The 24,088-nt window shown below is 45.8% G+C and overlaps 1 protein-coding gene across 4 annotated transcripts; it reads right to left on the bottom strand.

Moving 5' to 3' along the window:
• Positions 1-1,093: 1,093 nt before the first annotated feature.
• Positions 1,094-16,417, bottom strand: LOC122385949. 4 transcript variants are annotated; one of them, XM_043374671.1, is made up of 3 exons: positions 15,801-16,014; positions 15,616-15,638; positions 1,094-2,734 (listed from the first exon to the last, which is right to left on the bottom strand). In XM_043374671.1, exon 3 carries the CDS (start codon positions 2,713-2,715, stop codon positions 1,459-1,461), a length of 1,257 nt encoding a protein of 418 aa, XP_043230606.1. In that variant the 5' UTR covers positions 2,716-2,734; positions 15,616-15,638; positions 15,801-16,014; the 3' UTR covers positions 1,094-1,458. The 4 variants fall into 4 exon arrangements, with proteins under 4 accessions (XP_043230606.1, XP_043230607.1, XP_043230608.1 ...); XM_043374672.1 differs by having other exon boundaries at positions 15,963-16,002; XM_043374673.1 differs by having other exon boundaries at positions 15,977-15,995.
• Positions 16,418-24,088: the final 7,671 nt, after the last annotated feature.

Raw genomic sequence — 24,088 nt, 5'->3', positions numbered from 1 at the left:
GTAACGCATTCTTGCTTCAGTTAATCAGTTGCTACTTACTGATGGAAAATCAAAATAGGATCCAAACTCGGATCGAAGAGGAGGCGGTCGCAGTCGTGGCAGTACACCTGCACTCAAGGCTGCGCTAGTCAAATGACTGCCCGGCCAGGTAATGGATCCATTAAGAAATTACTAAAATATTGACATAATTATGTGCCTGCCTTGCGGCAGATCAAGATAAATGAATTATCGACAGACGAAATCACAACGAAATACGAATGCAAACTAAGGTGTCTGGCAAAATGATTGCTACTTCAGAATCGTCTTTCTTGCGTATGTTTTGTAACAATAATATTGAATGGACACCTCAACCAAATTAAAGATATCGTGGTTATCAATGGCTTACCCGATATCTCTATGATTGAATAATGCATTTCTGGAAGGTACTTAGTGTAAAACCTACCCTTAAAAAGATTTTCTGCACCTGCATCTCGCCTCTGTCATTCGCTTAGCCATTTCACCTCAAGCTTTTGTTTCTACCTTAGAAAACACCTGATTCCTAGACACACCGCCAAAGCACACCTAAATCCGTTTTCCTAGCACATCGGAGCTTGCATTGCACGAGCGGCCAGGACCCTCTTTAGCTATAGCGTGGCAACTAATTTGATCTGAATGCAACTGAATCAATTAAATCCCATTCAATTCGGCGTATGCAGTGTAACCTTTATGTCTAAAGAATAATGCATCCTGTGACCCACTGACGGTCACCACCACTCCATAATTGTAATTTCGCTGTTTGCTGCGATCGTTGGAATCATTTCTTCGCAAGCTAACCTCTACCAATGTTCCGCATGAGCCCCATATTTACAGCTTGCATTAACGCCCCACACCGTTTCTTATCGTTCTCATTTCGGCCAGCAGCTCAGTGGCAGCCAAATGCCAGTTACAGGGTTGCTTGAAGCAACCCTTTTTGGTGGCAATTTATATGCCACACTACTATGGATTAATATACTCGCGAGTTAATACCAAGTCCGTTACATAAAAAATAATAATTCCAGGCGAAACGAGCATTGGGGAAAATTCACCAGTATGAGAGGTTGCAAACGAATGATAAATTGGTTTAATAAGTACATGTATTCATCTACGAACTTCAGAAGTCTCATTAATCTGGAAATTAAGAATAAACATTACATGCGTAAAACCTGACTTGACACTATGCTTGAAAAAAACTGGAATGATCCATCTTTTTTAGAACTGGACAATGCTTGGCAAGTGGCAAACAATTCAGCATTGATGAGCCAAATCTGCTTATCGGATACGACTCACCCACCCAGCAGGATAGAGGCACTTTTACTCCGATCACGGAGAGGATGGGACTAGACATGGGTGAGGTTGGCTCCACAGCATTTTGTTTTCCCACGCCTCAGAAGCAGACGGCAGCAGCACCGAGCACGTCCCTGAACAGCAGGGCGAGTCGGCTCACTCCTTTTGGCCGGAGGGAGGGCGCGACGTGTCGGTCGGTTCGGCGGCGCTGCCACGGTCGGCCAGGTGGAAGGCGACTCCGGCGATGTCACACTGCGTGCTCGAGTGCACGGATACGATCCACTCGGCGCTCTCCGGCGGCGTGATCGAGAACCATCCGTGGCCGCCCGGGCCGCGCTGTGGGTCCGATGTGCTTCCGTACGCCTGCACGTACTCCTGCACCTTGTCCCAGTTCGCATCGGTCACGCCGGTCACGTGCATACGGGCGCTAGCAGTGTCCTCCGTGACCTGATGGGACGCCAGGCTCGGAGCAGAGGGCGCCGACTGAAAGTCAGCACCGCTCACAGACGAGGCGGCCGTAGAGGACTGACTGGCCGACTTCGGCCTCTTCCCAGCCTGGCTACCGTTTCGCCCCTCGGGCCTGGTCGTGGCGCTGTCCAGAGCGGCCGTCACCGGTTTCGCCCAGCCCGATGCCCGGGCCGCCCTGGACGAGGAGCGGTCCGGAGCGTCTGCGGCACCCTGCAGAGGAGGAAAGCTCTGCTCATCGAGAGGCGGCGGTCGGGGCCGCCAGACACGCCGGGGCTGCCATTCGTCCGACATATCGGACGAATTGGTCCGCTCCTCACAGATGTCTGGGTCGTCAGAGTCATTTCCTAGGTGTCCGAGTAGCCGTGAAGGCCGCCCTTGGGTGTCACCATCAGCTACCGCCGCCGCCGGCAGCAGGGCAGACTCTACGGCCACGACACCGCCGGGATCCAGGAAGTCGGCCAGATTCCAGCCGCCGCGCTGCCCGTCATCCAGATTTACCTGGCCGGTCAGTCGCGGCGGCGGCGTGGCGGCCGTCTCCGGCTCCAGCTCCGAGAAATCGTCGTCCTGAGAGTTGTGCCGCGGAAGGATGTACTGACTGTAGTTGGTCGGCGGCTCGTAAATCGGCAGGTCTCTCCGTACGCGATTTATCTGCTCCTGGATGGTCAGGTTGCTGACGCCGACGTTGGCGAGGTTCCCGGGAACCGGCAGAGGATCGTCGTGACAGCTGAGGCCAGAGGCGCGGCCGCGGCCGCGAGGTCGGCGGGCGGGCTCCGGCGGCGGCCCGTCCGGCGACTGGATCAGGTGACGAGGGATCGTCAACGGCTTAAACACCATTGGACTAACGCCTTCGCCGAGTCCCCAGCGGCATTGCAGAATGGGAATACTGGGCAGCTGGCGATGCACCGCTACCTCTTGGTCCTGGCTATCTCCCGGAGGCGGCGACATCCCAATCGAACGATGCTCTCTGAAAATAAAGAAAGTTTGTGTCATCAAACCCATGCTCCGTTCCCATACTCTATTTCGAAATTTCGAAATTCCCAAGCATTTCGAAATTTCGAAGCATTTCGAAATTCAGCATGATCATCCACATTTTTGAAGTTTTCTTTTCACGACGAACGCTAGCGTCTGGTCACGCTAGCGTCGATGGGCTGTTCAATATTCATGTTTTCATGTATGAATTTATCAATTATCATGCTTGAGTCACCCACATCCACCACAGACAGCACATTTTATCAGACCCAAAAATAAACGAAGAACAAACAAAATAATTTTACAAAGGTCGTGAAAGATTGTGATTTCTTGAGATTTTAAGTAACTGGCCTTGGTGAAAAAGTCAAATCATGCTTCTAAAAAAACGTTTATTTTTTACGTTTTTTTTTTTTTTACTTTGTTATACATGGTGTCACTCAGTGGTGTGAGGTCAACCCGATCAACCTGACTTAGTGGCTCAAGGAAGACGAGAAAACTCAAATTGAGTTGCCAAATCGAATGGTTTGCAGCATGAACTCCCTCGGACAGCTCCTGACCTGGAGACTCGGCCTTTGACCAGACCTTGACCTGAGGTCAACATACGCCTCTGTCATTCGGGAAAACTGGGCAGTGGGCATGATAACAGATATGTTCCCAAAGTCGTTGCTCTGCAGCCATTTCAGCGGACAATGAATATTATTTACCAACGACCGGACTCAAACTTTTTTTCTGACCTTAGTTAATCCGAGACCTTAACCCGCGCCCCGCTGGGGGGGGGGGGCAGAATCTGCCCCCTCCCGTTTTTCGCCAATAACTTCTAAACGCGTTATGCCAGCGACGCCAAACTTTCAGTACCTTATCATACATCAATTTAACACGTTTCCTGAATATTTGAGCGAAATCCGTCGGGAAAAAAATTGGAGAAAACGACGTTTAAGTGACGTCATGACCACCATTTTTCGCCGAAAAAAAAAAACAGCAAAATTTCAAACGCCGCCAACATCTTCATTTTTAAAGGAATCAAGACGTAACAAAAAGGCTATACGTGATTCTACTTTGTCTATCAAATGGGTATCTCGTTTTTTTATAGAAAATTTTGGATTTTGGCCCAAATTTTTCTTCTTAAAAAACTGACTTTTTTGGGAAAATAATTATAAACCCAAAAATTTTAGTTTATAAAAAAACGGAATATATGTCAGAGAAGCGCTCTATGTGCACCTACATACCAAATTTTAGAAGAATCTTTTCAAAAATGGGGAGTTATTCAAAATCCTATGACGTCACGACCCACAATTTTTTTTTAAAAATGTTTTTTTTTAAGTTATAGACCTCTTACGGAAACCAAAACAGCACCATTCGATTCGCCGTGAAAAACTGCATCAGATAGACACCTTTTTAGGTCTTAACAGCCAACTTCAAAATTTGACCTCACTTGACCTAACCTTAACCTGACTTCGACCTGAATTCATCCAGATGTGGTCCACATCACTTATTGAGTGTGCGTATTGAGTTCTATGAATAAAATGACCCATAGGTAAAACATGTGTCGCACCTGCCCTTTTCCATATTTAATTTTTGTTGACCTGACCTGACCTTGACCTTTGCATGATATTGTATGCAACGAATAATGTCTTGGTAGCCTAAGAAGTCAATAGCCTCTTAGTGTCCAAAGTTTGAATCATATGCTGATATTTTTTTGTGCAAAATCAAAAATACCGGCATGCTACCGGTAAGACATGCCAGATACCACGAAAAAACCTGCGGCAGTGAAAAATTACCGGCGTGCCGGTAGTGCGCTAGGGAAATTTTGCAACTCTACTAAGAACACGTTTTGGGCGATCAGTCTCAGGCCATTCTTCGGCAACTACGGTGCATGGCCGATACTGTAGAAACTTGCATTCTGTACCCTTGACCTGACCTTGACCTGACCTCTGACCTACTTAAGCAAAAAAAAAAAAACGCTTTTGAGTTCCGCCTTGTTGAGAGCTTTCGATTGCCGTTTTCCTCGTCTTTCTATGACCATCGGTTCGGAAGTTAGACAAGGGGGCAGAATCTGCCCCCCCCCCCAAGCAGGGCGCGTATGGCTGAATAGCCCAGCGGGGCGCGGGTTAAATAAAGTAGCTACCGTTCCATACGCCTCTAAAAGGTGCATACACCCAACTTTTCCGCGAAGCTCAGTTAGGGACGGACGCAACGACCAAGTGAAAATGTGCCCGCCCCATCCTCGGTCAGGCCATCTGTTGATAACCGATTAGTCCGGCGAGGGCTCATTCACGAAGAATCCTCCACAGTTTCGTGAAACGCTTGCAACAAAAAAAAAACACCTTATGCTGGTGCATGGTGAGTGGTGACAGCTGGTCATATGGTTCATTGAGTACAGCAGAGGGACACCACATATCATGAGGTAAACATAAATACCCGAGTACCTACGCATTAACCCGCGCCGTGCTGGTGGCCTGAGTTTTCCGTGTCGTGCTGGGCGGGGGGGGGGGGGGTTCCCCCTCCCGTCTAGCTCGGCTCCTGGGCCACCTAGCGACACGCGGTAAGCGGCAATCGAAAGAGCGTCAAAAATAATAGCGGAAATACCTCAGTCATTTTTAAGGTCACGTCAAAGGTTAGGTTACCAGAAGTCTTCAAAGGTCAATTTTGTCTATTTCAACAATCGAAACGCCCGACGGCTAACTCGGGAACCAATAGAGCTATAGCGCTGCGGAAAAGTGCATTCGATAGCTCTTTCAACACCATTTCGCCCACATGTCCTCAGATTTGACCTCAGGTCAACGGTTTAACCTCCGGAGGGCAAAAACTAAAAGTAATCGTTTTCACGAAAAAAATGTTTTTTTTAATAACTTTTGATTCAAGAGAGCCATGACATTACTTTTGCCAGCATCATGTTCCTCTCGTCGAGACGCGTCGAATGAACTTAAAGTTGACCTTAAAAGGTCATTTTGAAAATTTCACCTCAGGTCAAGGTTATGACCTGACCGGAAGGGGTCAGCTTGCATATCAGTCGATCCGTATCATCACGCTGAACACATCTAAAGTGTTTTTCACCACTAATTTCATCGATAAAAAATATTCACCGGTTTTCAAGATATTAGACTTTTACTTTTCTTTACTTTTTGGGATCTCCGCTGTTCCTAGCAACTTTATTTGAAAGTGCGGCATTTGTTGCGCGCAAAGCAGCATATACCACCGCGTGCTACAAAACGTTTTAGTCAAACATTTAACGGACGTTCGAAAGCCTGATGACGTCACCAGATTCCCGTAATGGTTAAGAGATAGGGACCACGCTGGTCCCACCCTGCAAGTAAAGGGAAGAAATTTCTTGAACACCATAAAGCTGCGGGGGTTGCGACCAGGATAAATGGTGGTTTCTGAGCCTGGCCGCAAACTTGGCTATCTCGACTCAAAACTAATGTTAAGGTGGGAGGGTCCCTTTAACGTGGCCCCTAACGGGGCGTGAAAACGCCCACTCCCCAGCACGGCGCGAGTTTAATATTCTCCCGGTGGCCCGGCTAAGCCCGGACTAGACGAGCGGGTTTGTTAGGCCAGGTTGTTAGGCCTATCAGTACCATGCCAACAGCACGAGTACCTCAGTTCGTGCAAGTTTTCTTTTAAAAAAGCACAACTACCTTCTATACATTGTAGATCCGTTCACATCAAGGTACTTGTTTATTGGAGCAAAACAGAGGGAACACGCATACGATAAACTGTGGGTAATGTGTACATATTAATCATTTTCCACTTTATGAAGTGCATGTGCAATACGCATGTGCGATGTGGATGACGCGGATGACGAGAAACTGAAAAAGCGATTGGGTGACTAGAGTATTCCACGACTTTGTCATTCGTTCAAAGTGAGATCTACCACTTTGAGAAACTCCTCTTCTGAGATCTGCAGCAGTTTCGCACCTTCCAAGTGAAGCTTCTGTCGTTTGAGCACATCGATCAGCTTCATCTGCTTTTTGAATCCAGCAATTAGCTCTTGCCGCTGCTTGTCGAGCTGCTTGTTGGAGCTTTCCAAGGAGGCCACCTTTTCTTTCATCGCCTCAGCTGAGTCCCTAGCTCGCCTCTTCTCGGCTTCGAGGGCAAGCTTAAGTTTCTCAACGTCCTCGTTCGCTCTCTTTAGCTTTATTTCTGTCTGGGAGTTTGATTTGCATGCTGCCTGTGCTTCTTTCACGTTGTTTTCTGCATCTCTTTTCCACGAGACGCACTCACTTCTGAACTTCTGCACTTCATTGTTAGCATCATCCAGGGCCTTCTTCAATCTGCTGATCTCTGCAGCCTGTTTTTGCGACCCTGAGATGACACTTTGACCTTCTCTCTCAGAGACTTTCAACTTATCGGAAAGAACGTTATTCTGCTTCAGTAATTTGTCATACTGCACCTTGAGACGAGTGAGCTCGGCTTTTGTCACTCGTAGCTTTGCTTGATACAGCCGCGCCTGCGCTGCGCTACTCAGATTCTTTGATGCGATCGACGACGCGCTCTGGCTATTTGGCTCATCGTTGGCTTCAAGACAGTCGAATGCCTCGACGAGGCTGTCGTCTGTGTCTGAGCCATGGTCAGGTACGAGGGCATCCGTCTTTGGCTGCAGCGTAACCTGGTATGGCTCGCCGAGTTTACAAGGCAGAACTGGGTCCGGCTCGTCATCGGCAGTCATTTTCGCTGTCCCTTGTCTCACGTGTTTAACCGCAGGTAGCTCTAATGAATCTGACACATCGGTCTGATCTTTGAGCGCTTTTTCCGCTTGTGCGATTAAGGATGCTGCCTTTGACTTGAGTGATTCATTCAGTTTTCTGTAATACTCCTCCTTGTCTCTCAATGCCGCGTCATCAGATTCGTCCATGGCGAATGTCTTATTGTCTTGCTGTCGCCAATGAGCCACCTGTCAAAAGAAGGCAGGCCCAGCGTCCATTTACGTAGCAATGCTCGTGACACTGTGGCTGGTTCCCTCCTCCAGCCCGATTGCAGGCAAGACACGGAAACGGCCGTATTCACGAGCACGGAAAAGTCTTGACTGAGCGTTCTGATACGATCTTAGAATGTGTCTGGTGGAGGCACGACCCCAACCTCATGCGTGCCGAAGACAACTACCCGAAACTTTTTCATTAACAATCGCCAGCTTTAAACTTGTTTGTTTTTGTACATTTTACAAATTTATCGATTGAATTTCAGTTAAGTGAGTAGTCCTTTGGGCAATTACAATTTATTACGAGCGAGCGAGCGCAGCGAGCGAAGCGAGTATTTTCAATATAACGGAAAATCTCAGTATGAGCGGCCCGGCCCGGCCCGGCCTGTAACGCTTTTGAGATGCTTATATCTCAGCAACCGCTAGATCGATTGGCCTGCGGTCTTTCTTGCTGGGTAGCCCCATCCCTTCTACCCCGTAATTGACTACTTTTGATACATCTCAGTAACCGTCGTGGCACGTGCCACGTGAAAAGTCAAGGGTGTTCAAGCTGTTTTGCAAAAGTAGTGATTTTGAGAGGCTCAGCAGCCGCTTGGGCGATTGTCTTCCAGTAATTTTTGTAGGGTAGCTGCATCCCTTCTACCAAAGGTCGGATAATCTTGATCTATGTGAGCGACCCCCACTGCACGTGCAAACTACAAAAAGAAGAGGTGCGAAATTTGTTCCCATTTCAATAACTCGGTAATTACTGGGGCGATTTCGCTGAAACTTGGCACACAGGTAGGCACCCACCAGGCAATGCATTCCTATGTGTTGCGGTTAAGGTGGTACTGCACCGCGCTTCCAGATCTCGAGAACGGTTGGGCCGATTGCGCTCAAATTTGGTACACGGTTGGGGACCAGTTAGTAGACTTCTCAGATAAAACCTTTTGAGTTAAATTCCATAACATTTTTTTTTTAGCTTCGATTTGTAACGTTGAGTTGGATGGGCTATAACTCAAGAACGGGTTAACCCGCACCCCGCTGGGCTATTCAGTCATACGCGCCTTGCTGGAGGGGGGGGGGGGGGGCAGATTCTGCCCCCCTGTCTAACTTCCGAACCGATGGTCGTAGAAAGACGGGGAAAACGGCAATCGAAAGCTCTCAACATGGCGGATCTTAAGCGCCGATGTTTTTTTGTCAAGTAGGTCAGAGGTCAGGTCAAGGTCAGGTCAAGGGTACAAAATGCAAGTTTCTACAGTATCAGCCTTGCACCGTAGTTGCCGAAGAATGGACTGAGACTGATTGCCCAAAACGTGTTCTCACTTCTCAGGCTACCAAGACAAGATTCGTTGCATACAATGTCATGCAAAGGTCAAGGTCAAGGTTAGGTCAGGTCACCAAATACGAAATATAGAAGAAGACATGTGCGACACATGTTTTATGGCTTATTTTTTCATAGAATTCAATGGGCACACTTAATTAGTGATATGGGCCACATCTGGATGAATTTCAGGTCGAGGCCAGGTCAAGGTCAGGTCAAGCAAAGTCAAATTTTGTAGTTGATTTTTAAGACCTAAAAAGGTGTCTTTCTGATGCAGTTTTTCACGGCGAATCGAATGGTGCTGTTTTTGTTATCGTAAGAGGTCTAGAAGTAAAAAAAAAACATTTTTTGAAAATTTCGTGTGTCGCGACATCGTGAAAGTTTGAATAATTCTCACATTTTTACCGATTCTTCTAAAAATTTGTATGCAGATGCACATAGACCACTTCTCTAACATTTATTCCGTTTTTTCGATCAACACAAAATTTTGGATTTAATATTGAATTTCCCAAAAGTCAGTTTTTTTTTAGAAAAAAATGGGCTAAAATCCAAAATTTTCAAAAACCAAGATAGCCATTTGATATACAAAGTAGAATCACGTGTAACCTTTTTGTTACGTCTTGATTGCTTTGAAATGAAGATGTTAGCGGCGTTTGAAGTTTTGCAATTTTTTAAGCGAAAATGGCGTGACATAACGTCACTTATACATCATTTTCTCAAAAACTGACGGATTTCGCTCAAATTTTCAGGGAACTTGTTAAATTGATGCATGATAAGGTACTGAAAGTTTGACGTCGCTGGCGTAACGCGTTTAGAAGTTATTGGCGAAAAACGGGAGGGGCAGACTCTATCCACCTCCTTCCCCCCGCCCACCCCAGCGGGAGGCAGGTTAAGCAAGCAACAAACGGTGAACAGCACTTAGCTTGTGATGAATCAAAAAATAATATTTTTTTTTTAATTTAAAGAAAATTTTTCTTCGGTGAGCAAGAATCTTAACCTTCACCCCAGTAGGGGGGGGGGGCATATGTTACCACCCCAGGCACGTAGCTAGGATTTGGCCAAGGGAGGGGCGGAGGAATCCCGGGGGCCTCCCTCCTACAGAGAGCTTCCTCCCTAAAGGGGCCTCCTTTCTACAGAGGGTCTCATGCCTACATAATTACATATACAACATAATGCAGACTTTTGTTGAGCTTTCATATGGCCTGCGGCCAGCGCACTGGTATGTTTCTTTATTCTTACAGCTGCAGCGGTAAAAAACATACGCATATCACAAGCCTCCGAGTGGCATGGTAACTGGCAAAAAAAAAAAAACTCGAGCGCCGGCGGCGGCGGCGGTGGCGGCCGAACCGCAGCAGGAGGGGGAGGATCTGCGAGGAATGGGTGGATACTGGATGACGGTCAGAGTAACACTTGGTGTATTATCGTATATCGTTCAAGCGCTTAACCGTATTCCGGGCGGGCTCTGAAAGACTCTGAATCGGGCGGGGCCTTTTTGGCCCCCGTCAGAACTCGAAAAGCACGAATCGTAGCGACAAACAGCAACGGCGTTTGATAGTTCGTTGAACGACTTACAACTTTTGTAAACAACTTTTTTGGGTCAGGTCAATATTGAGGTCGCCAGAGGTCATAACAAATAACATGGTTTATAACGACCTACATGCATAGATAGGTCAACTTCAAAATCTGACCTAGGAAGGTCACGCTGGGTACCAATCGGCGCGTCATGACCACGCGAACGGTTTGGTACACTAACAACTAGTTAGCCCCATCATGTCGTGATTTATTGGCTAAAAACTGTTGATGACCTCACCTCACCTCAGATGATCCTTCCCGGTGCCCCTGTCAGTAAATGCCACCTGGGTGCTTACAGATAATCTGACGTAGGGGAGAGTGGGGCAAAGCGGCCACCCGGGGCAAAGCGGCCACCCATCGTTTTAGCCCTTCATAGCTGGCGTCAGTTCCAATTTATGGTTTCCAATTATACTTCTCTTCACGGTCGTTCGAATGAGCCAGACCGGGGTTTCAGGCCCATCACCATTGTTCTGTGAAACACGAAAAGCATTTCTTGCCAGGTTACCAACTATGTTTACAATTTTTAAATGTTATGTTATTCCATAACCGTTTGGAATTTTTATAAGCGTTCTTGTCCATGCATTGCATGGTTATCGTACATGTATTGTACCAATTTTAATGTTTTTTACCCCACTAATAGCTAAGCTGGAATATTTTTGTCTCGGACGGTATGCGCGGGGCAAAGTGGCCGGGGCAAAGTGGCCACCCCCCAATTGGCCAAAAGCTGCTTCCATCTGGATAAAAAACATTATTTATATTCAAATGTGTCGTCATGCATTCATCTTGGCCACTTTTCAGTTGCATGAGTTACCAAATAATGCAATTAAATGTTTTTTTTTCATGAAAATCCTTTCTTTGTTTACCTACAGATGGAAGATGATAAAGTAAACATCCATCCTCGCTTAACCTTGTCACCATCAAATACCCTAGTCGTACACGAGGCAACTATTTTGTTTCTCATGTCGGGACTTGAGAAGACGCCGGTGGCCGCTTTGCCCCAGGGTATGGGGCAAAGTGGCCAATATGCATAGGTTTAAAGTTTTGTCAATATATTTCATATGTGAACGCCTTTGGAAATAAAACGCAGTTGAAATAAAAGGCAACTTAATAGGGATCACATTGGTATAGAAAGAATCTTTCCAAGTTTAAAAATCAAGCGTTGGCATCGTGAGAAGCGTTAGGGTGGCCGCTTTGCCCCACTCTCCCCTAATTCAGAAAGAATTGGGTGGTTTTGACTCGTTTTCTCGAAGCAGGACACAGTTCATTATATTTTCCAATAGGCTTGTCACGATTCCGACCTGACTGACGTCTGCAAGATTGAAACTATACGGTTATCAATTCTTTCTGTGTGAATGATGCCACGTTTACTTGCTGTAAGTAAAACATGGTTTCGTTAGTAAATTTTCCTAGGTCCAGGTGGTTTGCTTCATTTACGCCGTAGGTGAAACAAACAATCGATGGATAGGTATATAATGATTTCCCGGTCAAATAATTATTATGAGTTGTGCGAAGCATGGCTATGGGAATATCACCACGGTCTGATAAATAGTTTGGGTAATTGTATCCATCGTAAAAATACCAACACAGCCACAGGTATATAATTACATAAATGGGCTCCTGTGTTCATGCATTAACCCGCGCCCTGCTGGGGGGGGGGTGTTTGAACACCCCCCCCCCCCCTTGTGGTCTTTCGCGAATATCTCAAAAACGGCGGCGCGGAGCGCCGCCGTTTTTGGTACACCTTATCATACATCAATTCTACACATGTTGTTAAACTTTCAGACCAAGGTCATACAAGGTCAGGTCACCAGGTCACTTGAAGTGACCTCACCTCATAAAAAGTTTCAATGTCTGTCATACCTACACCGAGTGACCGATCGCTTTGAAACTTTCAGCGATTGCTAAGAGCAATAGCATGAACAAAATGTATATCTCAGAATTTTGATATCGATGACCTAAGGTCAGGTCAATTTTGCGACCTCCCCATTATAAGTCAATGGGAGAAAATTGGAATGCGCCTCTTTTGGACGAAAGACATTATAAACACTTCCAAACACCGAATTACAAGTGGTTTAGACACACAGAACATGAAAATGGTGTCCGTGACCCTTGTTTATGCCCTGAGGTCATCTTAGGTCACGAATGGTATCTAACAGTTTTTCGCAAATAACTTTTGATAGAGGCATGCTAGAGCGATGAAAACGCCTTAGATGTGTTCAGTTCGACGATACGGATCGACTGATATGCATCATGACCCTTTCCGGTCAGGTCATGACCTTGACCTGAGGTCAAATTTTCAAGTTGACCTTTCAAGGTCAAGTTATAGTTAATTCGTGTTCCTCTCGTCATTCGATGCGTCTTGACGAGAGGAACACGATGCCGGTAAAAGTAAGCTCGTACAAGGCTTGGGTCAAAAGTTATTGCAGAAAAACTGTTTCCGAAAAAATCGGCTATTTTTGCAGTTTTTGCCCCCTGTAGGCAAAACCGTTGACGTTAGGTCAAATCTGAAAGAATTACTCAGAAAGGGCGTTAATAGGGCTATCGAATGCGCTTTTCCGCAGCGCTGTAGCTCTATCGGTTCCCGAGTTATGCGTTGGCTTCTTTGAAATTTTCGACATTCGACCTGGAAATCGGCGAAGTTTTGCCTTCAATGACCTCTGGTGACCTGACCTTTGACCTGACCAAAAAATTGACCGAAGTGATTTCGTCATTATTTTTGACGCTCTTTCGAACGCCGCCTTCCGCGTATCGCTACGTGGCCCAGGAGCCGAGTTACAAGGGGGGGGGGTGTTCAAACACCCCCCCCCCCCCAGCAGGGCGTGGAAATCCAGGACCCCCAGCCGGGCGCGGGTTAACCCGCGCCCTGCCGGGGGGGGGGTTAAACACCCCCTGCAGTTTTCCGTGAATATCTCAAAAACGGTGGCGCGGCACACTTTATCCTACATCATTTCTACATATATGTTGTGAAAATTTCAGACCCTGGTCACTTAAGGTCAGGTCACCAGGTCAGGTTAAATGACCTCACTTCATAAAAAGTTTCAATGTCTGCCAAAGCTACACGGAGTGACCAAACACTTTGAAACTTTCAGAGATGCAAATGCACAAGAGCGACAAAATGCAAAAATGTAGGTATGTCTTGGAATTTTGATATCGATGACATGAAGTCAGGTCAATTTTGCGACCTTAAATTGAAAGTCGCCTTTTTAGACGGAAGCCATTATAAACACTCTAAAACACTGAATTACTAGTATCTTTGACACACTGAACATGAAAATGGCACCCGTGACCCCTTTTTATAACCCTGAGGTCATCTCAGGTCACCAATGGTATCTGACTGTTTTTCGCGAATAACTTTTGATAGAGGCATGCTAGAGCGATGAATACACCTTAGTTGTGTTTGGCTCGACGATACGGATGGACTGATATGGAACTTAGCCCTTATCGGTCAGGTCATGACCTTGACCTGAGGCCAAATTTTCAAGTTGACCTTTCAAGGTCAATTGATAGATCATTCCACACGTCTTGACGAGAGGAACACGATGCTGGTAAAGGGAAGTTCGTGCAAATTTTGAGACGAAAGTTATTGCCGAAAACTGGTTTCCGACAATATCGGCTATTTTGGCAGTTTTTGCGGCCACTGCAGGTAAAACCGTTGACGACACAACCGTTGACGGCACCCGGCATGATTTCTCTGAGCGCATTTATACAAATAATTTGTCTACATAGGATAGGGCCTTCTGTTTACAGAGGACCTCCTCCCCTGTCCCTTCCTACAGTGGGCGGCGACGCGGTTGGGAGTCTATTCTGTACAGTTTCCTGAGTTCTCAGTTCTCTCTATAGTGAGAACTGAGAACTCTCTATAATAGAGAGTAGCTGGGAACAGAAGCCAGAAGGTAATTTGCTTACAGTGGGCCTCCACTCTACATATGTACTTAATATACGACGCTGTCTTGACTACCGGGGGCGTCCTGCCCACAGAGGGCCTCTTATCTACAGAGGGCTTCCTCTCTACAGATTGCCTCTTACGAGTATCTACAGAGGGCCTCCTCTCTGCTGAGGGTGTCTTTCTCTCCAGAGGGCCTCCTTTACAGAGGGCATCCTCTCTAGTCTCTACAGGGATCTCCTCTCTACAGAGGGTTTCCTATCTATGTAGGGCCTCCTCTCTTCAGAGTCTCGTCTCTACACAGGACCTCCTCTATACAGAGGACCTCATCTCTGCAAAGAGCCTCCTCTCTTCAGAGGGCCTTCACTCTACAGAGGGCCTCCTACCTACAGAGGACCTCCTTTCTCCTGAGGGAGTCCTCCTGTACAGAGGGCCTCCTCTCTTCAGACGATCTCCTCTCTACAGAGGGCCTCCTAGTCCTCTCTTCAAAGGGCCTTCTGATTTCAGACGGTTTCCTCTTTACAGAGGTTGGACGCTTGAGCCAAGCTGCTGCGTGCCCTAACTCTTCAACAACTCTTTACAGAGGGCCTGCTCTCTACAGAGGGCCTCCTTTTTACAGAGGGCCTCTTTTTTTAAAGAGGGCCTCTTTTTTACAGAGGGCCTCCTTTTAGAAGAGGGCCTCCTCTCTACAGGGGGTCTCCTCTCTAAGGGGGCCTCCTCTCTACACAGGGCCTCCTACCCACAGAGGGCCTCCTCTCTACTGAGGAGTCAGAGGGGCCCTAGCGGTCAGACACAGACACTAGTGGTTATTCACAGGAGATGAGAAGGGCCCTAGCTGTCACTTGTCAGGCTGGTCAGAGGGGCCTAATTGTTCTGACATCATTTTTTAGATTCCCGCGTGAATTTTGTTCGCCTTTGACGTGATTTTGGCCTTCGGCCCACGTTGGATTCAGGCCAAAAGGATTCAGGCCGACTGGGCCATGTTTGCCTGAATCCTTTCGGGGGGCCTCCTGAAAACCCCAAGGGAGGGGCGGGCACCCCCTCCGCCCCCGCCCCCCTTGGCTACGTCCCTGTACCAACCTGTCGCATTTTTTTGCGCATGAATAAAAAAAAATTATCCCATTTATTTAAAAAGTTCAAGATCACATTTTTAGGATATCATAGGCACACTCTTTGAACACATTTGGCCCATATTTGACTTACCTTAGAACTTGAAATGGCTGAAACTTCGGACGCCGGTGAAAACAGGGCGCCGGAGGGCATTTTAGTCACGTGACATTTGTAGGTTCTCCCCCTTCGTGTGCCTTATACATGCTAAACGTCACGTGTAAATTTCACGAACATTGATCAAATCGCCCCAGGCGCCCTGTTTTCACCGTCGTCCGAAACTTCGTACGATTCGGATAGCAAACAGCAAGACCTTCTTTGAATGAAGGGCCAAGGCCCCAATCAACCTTTGACCAGAATACTATACTATTTGACCAGAATTTATATTGTTCTCCTGTGCTAAAAAAATCCAATCGATAATGCAATAATCTTGGCAAAATGACCAAGGGATGTTAACAAATCCAGCAACGACCCCACACCACACAGACATGGCGACGGCGTTAAACATTCGAGCCCTGTTTTAGGACAGGTCGCTATTTCTCGCTAGTGCTCAGTTTCCATAGAAACGTGAAAGTAATTACCTAATTTGATGATGTTTCTATGGAAACACTCACTCAGTTTCCATGGGAAACTGAGCGGCGGCGGCGATAGTGGCGTACGTGAAACAGGATCAAGAATGTGTTCAGTAACAAATGCGCCAATATCCCTTGCGAAGCAGTAAAAAAACACCAGTGCTAAATTACACCTGCTTTTAGACTATATAAAATTACAGCTGTATTGATCCAAATTATTACACCAGCCTTTTCAGGAAAAGAATGATGTACATCAAACATATCCTTAATTACAAAATGGCAAAAACGCAAACATAAAAAACGGTGGGATGATATGACAGTGCAGTGGGGATCGTTGCTCTAACCAGTAACCATGCCTAATAGACGTGCATATAGTTGCATCATATTCACATTCAGATTCGCGTGCACATTCGCGGACCCCTTCGATTTGGCTGAAAATTGCACAGCAGATAGACCATGAGCTCCTAAGTGCAAAAATCATCTTTTTATTTACCGACATTAAGTATTTTCCAAGTTATTCACGTTTGTTTTACTAGTACAATATTCTGGTTAGTAAACTTCCCGGAAAAATCGGACCTCATCAAATTTCAAGAAAATTTCAGAAATGATTAAGACTCAGTAGTGCTTTACAAAAAACTAATTTGCATCAAACGGGGTCGCATAGTTTTCTCAGGAGAAGTCTCTAAAGTTCAAGGTCGTTCAAGGTCATGCAATTTTTCTCACTTTTTGGAGTCGTTTTACACGTGACAGCTTCGTATTTATGAAGGACATTAGCTATACATACTGCAATAACAATATACTTAAGCACCAGAGGCATTGTTAGACCAAAGGGCGAAAAACAGTCGATAAACCTATTGAGCAAAGCCAAGAGGCAAATACAAGTGATATTCAGATTTCTCGTCCTAAAGTGAACTTGCCGGACCCCTCCGATTTCGTTCAAAGTCACAGGAATGATGCTCCTTGACCTCCTGAACACGAAAAAAGTGCTCCTTTTGACCGACATCAAAGACTTTTCCAGATATACGCATGCGTGCACATTCAAATTGCATATGTTGCATATGGCACGTTGGGCGGACCCCTTTGATTTCGCTCAAAATCACAGGAATGATGCTCCTTGACCTCCTGAACACGAAAGTAGTGCTCCTTTTGACCGACATCAAAGACTTTTTCCAGATATACGCATGCGTGCACATTCAAATTGCATATGTTGCATATGGCACGTTGGGCGGACCCCTTCGATTTCGCTCAAAATCACAGGAATGATGCTCCTTGACCTCCTGAACACGAAAACAGTGCTACTTTTAACCGACATCAAAGACTTTTCCAGATATACGCATCCGTGCACATTCAAATTGCATATGTTGCATATGGCACGTTGGGCGGACCCCTTCGATTTCGTTCAAAATCACAGGAATGATGCTCCTTGACCTCCTGAACACGAAAATAGTGCTCCTTTTGACCGACATCAAAGACTTTTCCAGATATACGCATGCGTGCACATTCAAATTGCATATGTTGCATATGGCACGTTGGGCGGACCCCTTCGATTTCGTTCAAAATCACAGGAATGATGCTCCTTGACCTCCTGAACACGAAAATAGTGCTCCTTTTGACCGACATCAAAGACTTTTCCAGATATACGCATCCGTGCACATTCAAATTGCATATGTTGCATATGGCACGTTGGGCGGACCCCTTCGATTTCGCTCAAAATCACAGGAATGATGCTCCTTGACCTCCTGAACACGAAAACAGTGCTACTTTTGACCGACATCAAAGACTTTTCCAGATATACGCATGCGTGCACATTCAAATTGCATATGTTGCATATGGCACGTTGGGCGGACCCCTTCGATTTCGTTCAAAATCACAGGAATGATGCTCCTTGACCTCCTGAACACGAAAATAGTGCTTCTTTTGACCGACATCAAAGACTTTTCCAGATATACGCATGCGTGCACATTCAAATTGCATATGTTGCATATGGCACGTTGGGCGGACCCCTTTGATTTCGCTCAAAATCACAGGAATGATGCTCCTTGACCTCCTGAACACGAAAGTAGTGCTCCTTTTGACCGACATCAAAGACTTTTTCCAGATATACGCATGCGTGCACATTCAAATTGCATATGTTGCATATGGCACGTTGGGCGGACCCCTTCGATTTCGCTCAAAATCACAGGAATGATGCTCCTTGACCTCCTGAACACGAAAACAGTGCTACTTTTAACCGACATCAAAGACTTTTCCAGATATACGCATCCGTGCACATTCAAATTGCATATGTTGCATATGGCACGTTGGGCGGACCCCTTCGATTTCGTTCAAAATCACAGGAATGATGCTCCTTGACCTCCTGAACACGAAAATAGTGCTCCTTTTGACCGACATCAAAGACTTTTCCAGATATACGCATGCGTGCACATTCAAATTGCATATGTTGCATATGGCACGTTGGGCGGACCCCTTCGATTTCGTTCAAAATCACAGGAATGATGCTCCTTGACCTCCTGAACACGAAAATAGTGCTCCTTTTGACCGACATCAAAGACTTTTCCAGATATACGCATCCGTGCACATTCAAATTGCATATGTTGCATATGGCACGTTGGGCGGACCCCTTCGATTTCGCTCAAAATCACAGGAATGATGCTCCTTGACCTCCTGAACACGAAAACAGTGCTACTTTTGACCGACATCAAAGACTTTTCCAGATATACGCATGCGTGCACATTCAAATTGCATATGTTGCATATGGCACGTTGGGCGGACCCCTTCGATTTCGTTCAAAATCACAGGAATGATGCTCCTTGACCTCCTGAACACGAAAATAGTGCTCCTTTTGACCGACATCAAAGACTTTTCCAGATATACGCATGCGTGCACATTCAAATTGCATATGTTGCATATGGCACGTTGGGCGGACCCCTTCGATTTCGCTCAAAATCACAGGAATGATGCTCCTTGACCTCCTGAACACGAAAATAGTGCTCCTTTTGACCGACATCAAAGACTTTTCCAGATATACGCATGCGTGCACATTCAAATTGCATATGTTGCATATGGCACGTTGGGCGGACCCCTTCGATTTCGCTCAAAATCACAGGAATGATGCTCCTTGACCTCCTGAACACGAAAACAGTGCTACTTTTGACCGACATCAAAGACTTTTCCAGATATACGCATCCGTGCACATTCAAATTGCATATGTTGCATATGGCACGTTGGGCGGACCCCTTCGATTTCGTTCAAAATCACAGGAATGATGCTCCTTGACCTCCTGAACACGAAAATAGTGCTCCTTTTGACCGACATCAAAGACTTTTCCAGATATACGCATGCGTGCACATTCAAATTGCATATGTTGCATATGGCACGTTGGGCGGACCCCTTCGATTTCGTTCAAAATCACTGGAATGATGCTCCTTGACCTCCTGAACACGAAAATAGTGCTCCTTTTGACCGACATCAAAGACTTTTCCAGATATACGCATGCGTGCACGTTCAAATTGCATATGTTGCATATGGCACGTTGGGCGGACCCCTTCGATTTCGCTCAAAATCACAGGAATGATGCTCCTTGACCTCCTGAACACGAAAATAGTGCTCCTTTTGACCGACATCAAAGACTTTTCCAGATATACGCATGCGTGCACATTCAAATTGCATATGTTGCATATGGCACGTTGGGCGGACCCCTTCGATTTCGCTCAAAATCACAGGAATGATGCTCCTTAACCTCCTGAACACGAAAACAGTGCTACTTTTGACCGACATCAAAGACTTTTCCAGATATACGCATGCGTGCACATTCAAATTGCATATGTTGCATATGGCACGTTGGGCGGACCCCTTCGATTTCGCTCAAAATCACAGGAATGATGCTCCTTGACCTCCTGAACACGAAAACAGTGCTCCTTTTGACCGACATCAAAGACTTTTCCAGATATACGCATGCGTGCACATTCAAATTGCATATGTTGCATATGGCACGTTGGGCGGACCCCTTCGATTTCGCTCAAAATCACAGGAATGATGCTCCTTGACCTCCTGAACACGAAAGTAGTGCTCCTTTTGACCGACATCAAAGACTTTTCCAGATATACGCATGCGTGCACATTCAAATTGCATATGTTGCATATGGCACGTTGGGCGGACCCCTTCGATTTCGCTCAAAATCACAGGAATGATGCTCCTTGACCTCCTGAACACGAAAACAGTGCTACTTTTGACCGACATCAAAGACTTTTCCAGATATACGCATCCGTGCACATTCAAATTGCATATGTTGCATATGGCACGTTGGGCGGACCCCTTCGATTTCGTTCAAAATCACAGGAATGATGCTCCTTGACCTCCTGAACACGAAAATAGTGCTCCTTTTGGCCGACATCAAAGACTTTTCCAGATATACGCATGCGTGCACATTCAAATTGCATATGTTGCATATGGCACGTTGGGCGGACCCCTTCGATTTCGCTCAAAATCACAGGAATGATGCTCCTTGACCTCCTGAACACGAAAGTAGTGCTCCTTTTGACCGACATCAAAGACTTTTCCAGATATACGCATGCGTGCACATTCAAATTGCATATGTTGCATATGGCACGTTGGGCGGACCCCTTCGATTTCGCTCAAAATCACAGGAATGATGCTCCTTGACCTCCTGAACACGAAAACAGTGCTACTTTTGACCGACATCAAAGACTTTTCCAGATATACGCATCCGTGCACATTCAAATTGCATATGTTGCATATGGCACGTTGGGCGGACCCCTTCGATTTCGTTCAAAATCACAGGAATGATGCTCCTTAACCTCCTGAATACGAAAAACAGTGCTACTTTTGACCGACATCAAAGACTTTTCCAGATATACGCATGCGTGCACATTCAAATTGCATATGTTGCATATGGCACGTTGGGCGGACCCCTTCGATTTCGTTCAAAATCACAGGAATGATGCTCCTTGACCTCCTGAACACGAAAATAGTGCTCCTTTTGACCGACATCAAAGACTTTTCCAGATATACGCATGCGTGCACATTCAAATTGCATATGTTGCATATGGCACGTTGGGCGGACCCCTTCGATTTCGTTCAAAATCACAGGAATGATGCTCCTTGACCTCCTGAACACGAAAATAGTGCTCCTTTTGACCGACATCAAAGACTTTTCCAGATATACGCATCCGTGCACATTCAAATTGCATATGTTGCATATGGCACGTTGGGCGGACCCCTTCGATTTCGAATTGATGTGGCCCTTCGATTAGCCACATCAATTCTGCATCGAATGACACTAGAAACTTGAAGATCATTTCAGTCGTTTTGAGTCTAAAAGCTTCTAAAGAGACCAATGTTTGGCTATACACCCCGTAAGTGGTCTTTAGGCATACGAGTCAATGCAGAGGTCAACTTAACGGTCTCTCCTGCCTAAACTAAGAAAGATACAGAAACCCGGTTGCCATTATTCGATAGTCCTTGAATGTATCTACAACACATAGGAAATTCAAGGTCTTGACGCTTTTGGTCTGGCCGCCAGATGACGCCAAAGTTGACATAAATTTGCGCCACCTGGTGGGCAGTTGTAGAAGATCGACGAAAATGCGGTTCTGATATGTTGTAGCCCCATCCATTCTGCATCGACTGACACTAGAAACTTGAAGATCAGTGTAGTCGTATTGAATGTAGAAGCTTCTAAAGAGACCTATGTTTGTTCAGCCAAAGTTGACATATATTTGCGCCACCTGGTGGGCAGTTGTAGAAGTTCGACGAAAATGCGGTTCTAACATGTTGTAGCCACATCAATTCTGCATCGACTGACACTAGAAACTTGAAGATCGGTTCAGTCGTTTTGAGTCTAGAAGCTTCTTAAGAGACCAATGTTTGTCTATACACCCCTTTAGTGGTCTTTAGGCATACGAGTTAATACAGAGGTCAACTTAACGGTCTCTCCTGCCTAAACTAAGAAAGATACAGAAATTCTGTTACCGCCATTCGATAGTCCTTGAATGTATCTACAACTTAGAGGAAATTCAAGGTCTTGACGTTTTCGGTCTGGCCGCCAGATGGCACCAAGCTTGACATATATTTGCGCCACCTGGTGGGCAGTTCTAGAAGCCTGACGAAAATGCGGTTCTAACATGTTGTAGCCACGTCAATTCTGCATCGACTGACACTAGAAACTTGAAGATCAATTCAGTCGTTTTGAGTCTAGAAGCTTCTAAAGAGGCCAATGTTTGGCTATACACCCCGTAAGTGGTCTTTAGGCATACGAGTCAATGCAGAGGTCAACTTAACGGTCTCTCCTGCCTAAACTAAGAAAGATACAGAAATCCGGTTACCACCATTCGATAGTACTTGAATGTATCTACAACACATAGGAAATTCAAGGTCTTGACGTTTTTGGTCTGGCCGCCAGATGACGCCAAAAAGGACATTTATTTGCGCCACCTGGTGGGCAGTTGTAGAAGCTTGACGAAAATGCGGTTCTAATATGTTGTAGCCACATCCATTCTGCATCGACTGACACTAGAAACTTGAAGATCAGTGTAGTCGTATTGAATGTAGAAGCTTCTAAAGAGACCTATGTTTGTCTATGCACCCCTTAGGTGGTCTTTAGGCATGCGAGTCAATTCAGAGGTCAACTCAACGGTCTCTCCTGCCTAAACTAAGAGAGATACAGAAACCCGGTTACCACCATTCGACAGTCCTTGAATGTATCTACAAAACATAGGAAATTCAAGGTTTGGCCGTTTTTGGTCTGGCCGCCAGATGGTGCCAAATTTGACATATATTTGCGCCACCTGGTGGGCAGTTGTGGAAATTCGAAGAAAATGCGGTTCTAACATGTTGTAGCCACATCAATTCTGCATCGACTGACTTTAGAAACTTGAATATCGGTTCAGTCGTTTTGAGTCTAGAAGCTTCTTAAGAGACCAATGTTTGTCTATACATCCCTTAAGTGGTTTTTAGGCATACGAGTCAATACAGAGGTCAACTTAACGGTCTCTCCTGCCTAAACTAAGAAAGATACAGAAACTCGGTTACCGCCATTCGATTGTCCTTGAATGTATCTACAACATATAGGAAATTCAAGGTCTTGACGTTTTTGGTCTGGCCGCCAGATGACACCAAAGTTGACATATATTCGCGCCACCTGGTGGGCAGTTGTAGAAGATCGACGAAAATGCGGTTCTAGTATGTTGTAGCCACATCCATTCTGCATCGACTGACACTAGAAACTTGAAGATCGGTGTAGTCGTATTGAATGTAGAAGCTTCTAAAGAGACCTATGTTCGTCTATGCACCCTTTAGTGGTCTTTAGGCATACGAGTCAATACAGAGGTCAACTTAACGGTCTCTCCTGCCTAAACTAAGAAAGATACAGAAATTCGATTACCGGTATTCAATAGTCCTTGAATGTATCTATAACATATAGGAAATTCAAGGTCTTGACGTTTTTGGTCTGGCCGCCAGATTGCGCTAAATTTGACATATATTTGCGCCACCTGGTGGGCAGTTGGAGAAATTCGACGAAAATGCTGTTCTAACATGTTGTAGCCACGTCAATTCTGCATCGACTGACACTAGAAACTTGAAGATCAATTCAGTCGTTTTGAGTCTAGAAGCTTCTAAAGAGACCATTGTTTGGCTATACACCCCGTAAGTGGTCTTTAGGCATACGAGTCAATGCAGAGGTCAATTTAACGGTCTCTCCTGCCTAAACTAAGAAAGATACAGAAACCCGGTTACCAGCATTCGACAGTCCTTGAATGTATCTACAAAACATAGGAAACTGAAGGTCTTGACGTTTTTGGTCTGGCCGCCAGATGGCGCCCAATTTGACATATATTTGCGCCACCTGGTGGGCAGTTGTAGAAATTCGACGAAAATGCGGTTCTAACATGTTGTTGCCACATCAATTCTGCATCGAATCACACTAGAAACTTGAAGATCAATTCAGTCGTTTTGAGTCTAAAAGCTTCTAAAGAGAC

Source organism: Amphibalanus amphitrite, unplaced genomic scaffold (assembly GCF_019059575.1).
Source record: "Amphibalanus amphitrite isolate SeventyFive unplaced genomic scaffold, NRLGWU_Aamphi_draft 000235F_arrow, whole genome shotgun sequence".
Taxonomy (NCBI): domain Eukaryota; kingdom Metazoa; phylum Arthropoda; class Thecostraca; order Balanomorpha; family Balanidae; genus Amphibalanus; species Amphibalanus amphitrite.
The sequence above is the reverse complement of the archived record's forward strand: the minus strand, read 5'-3'. Positions and strand labels throughout refer to the sequence as shown.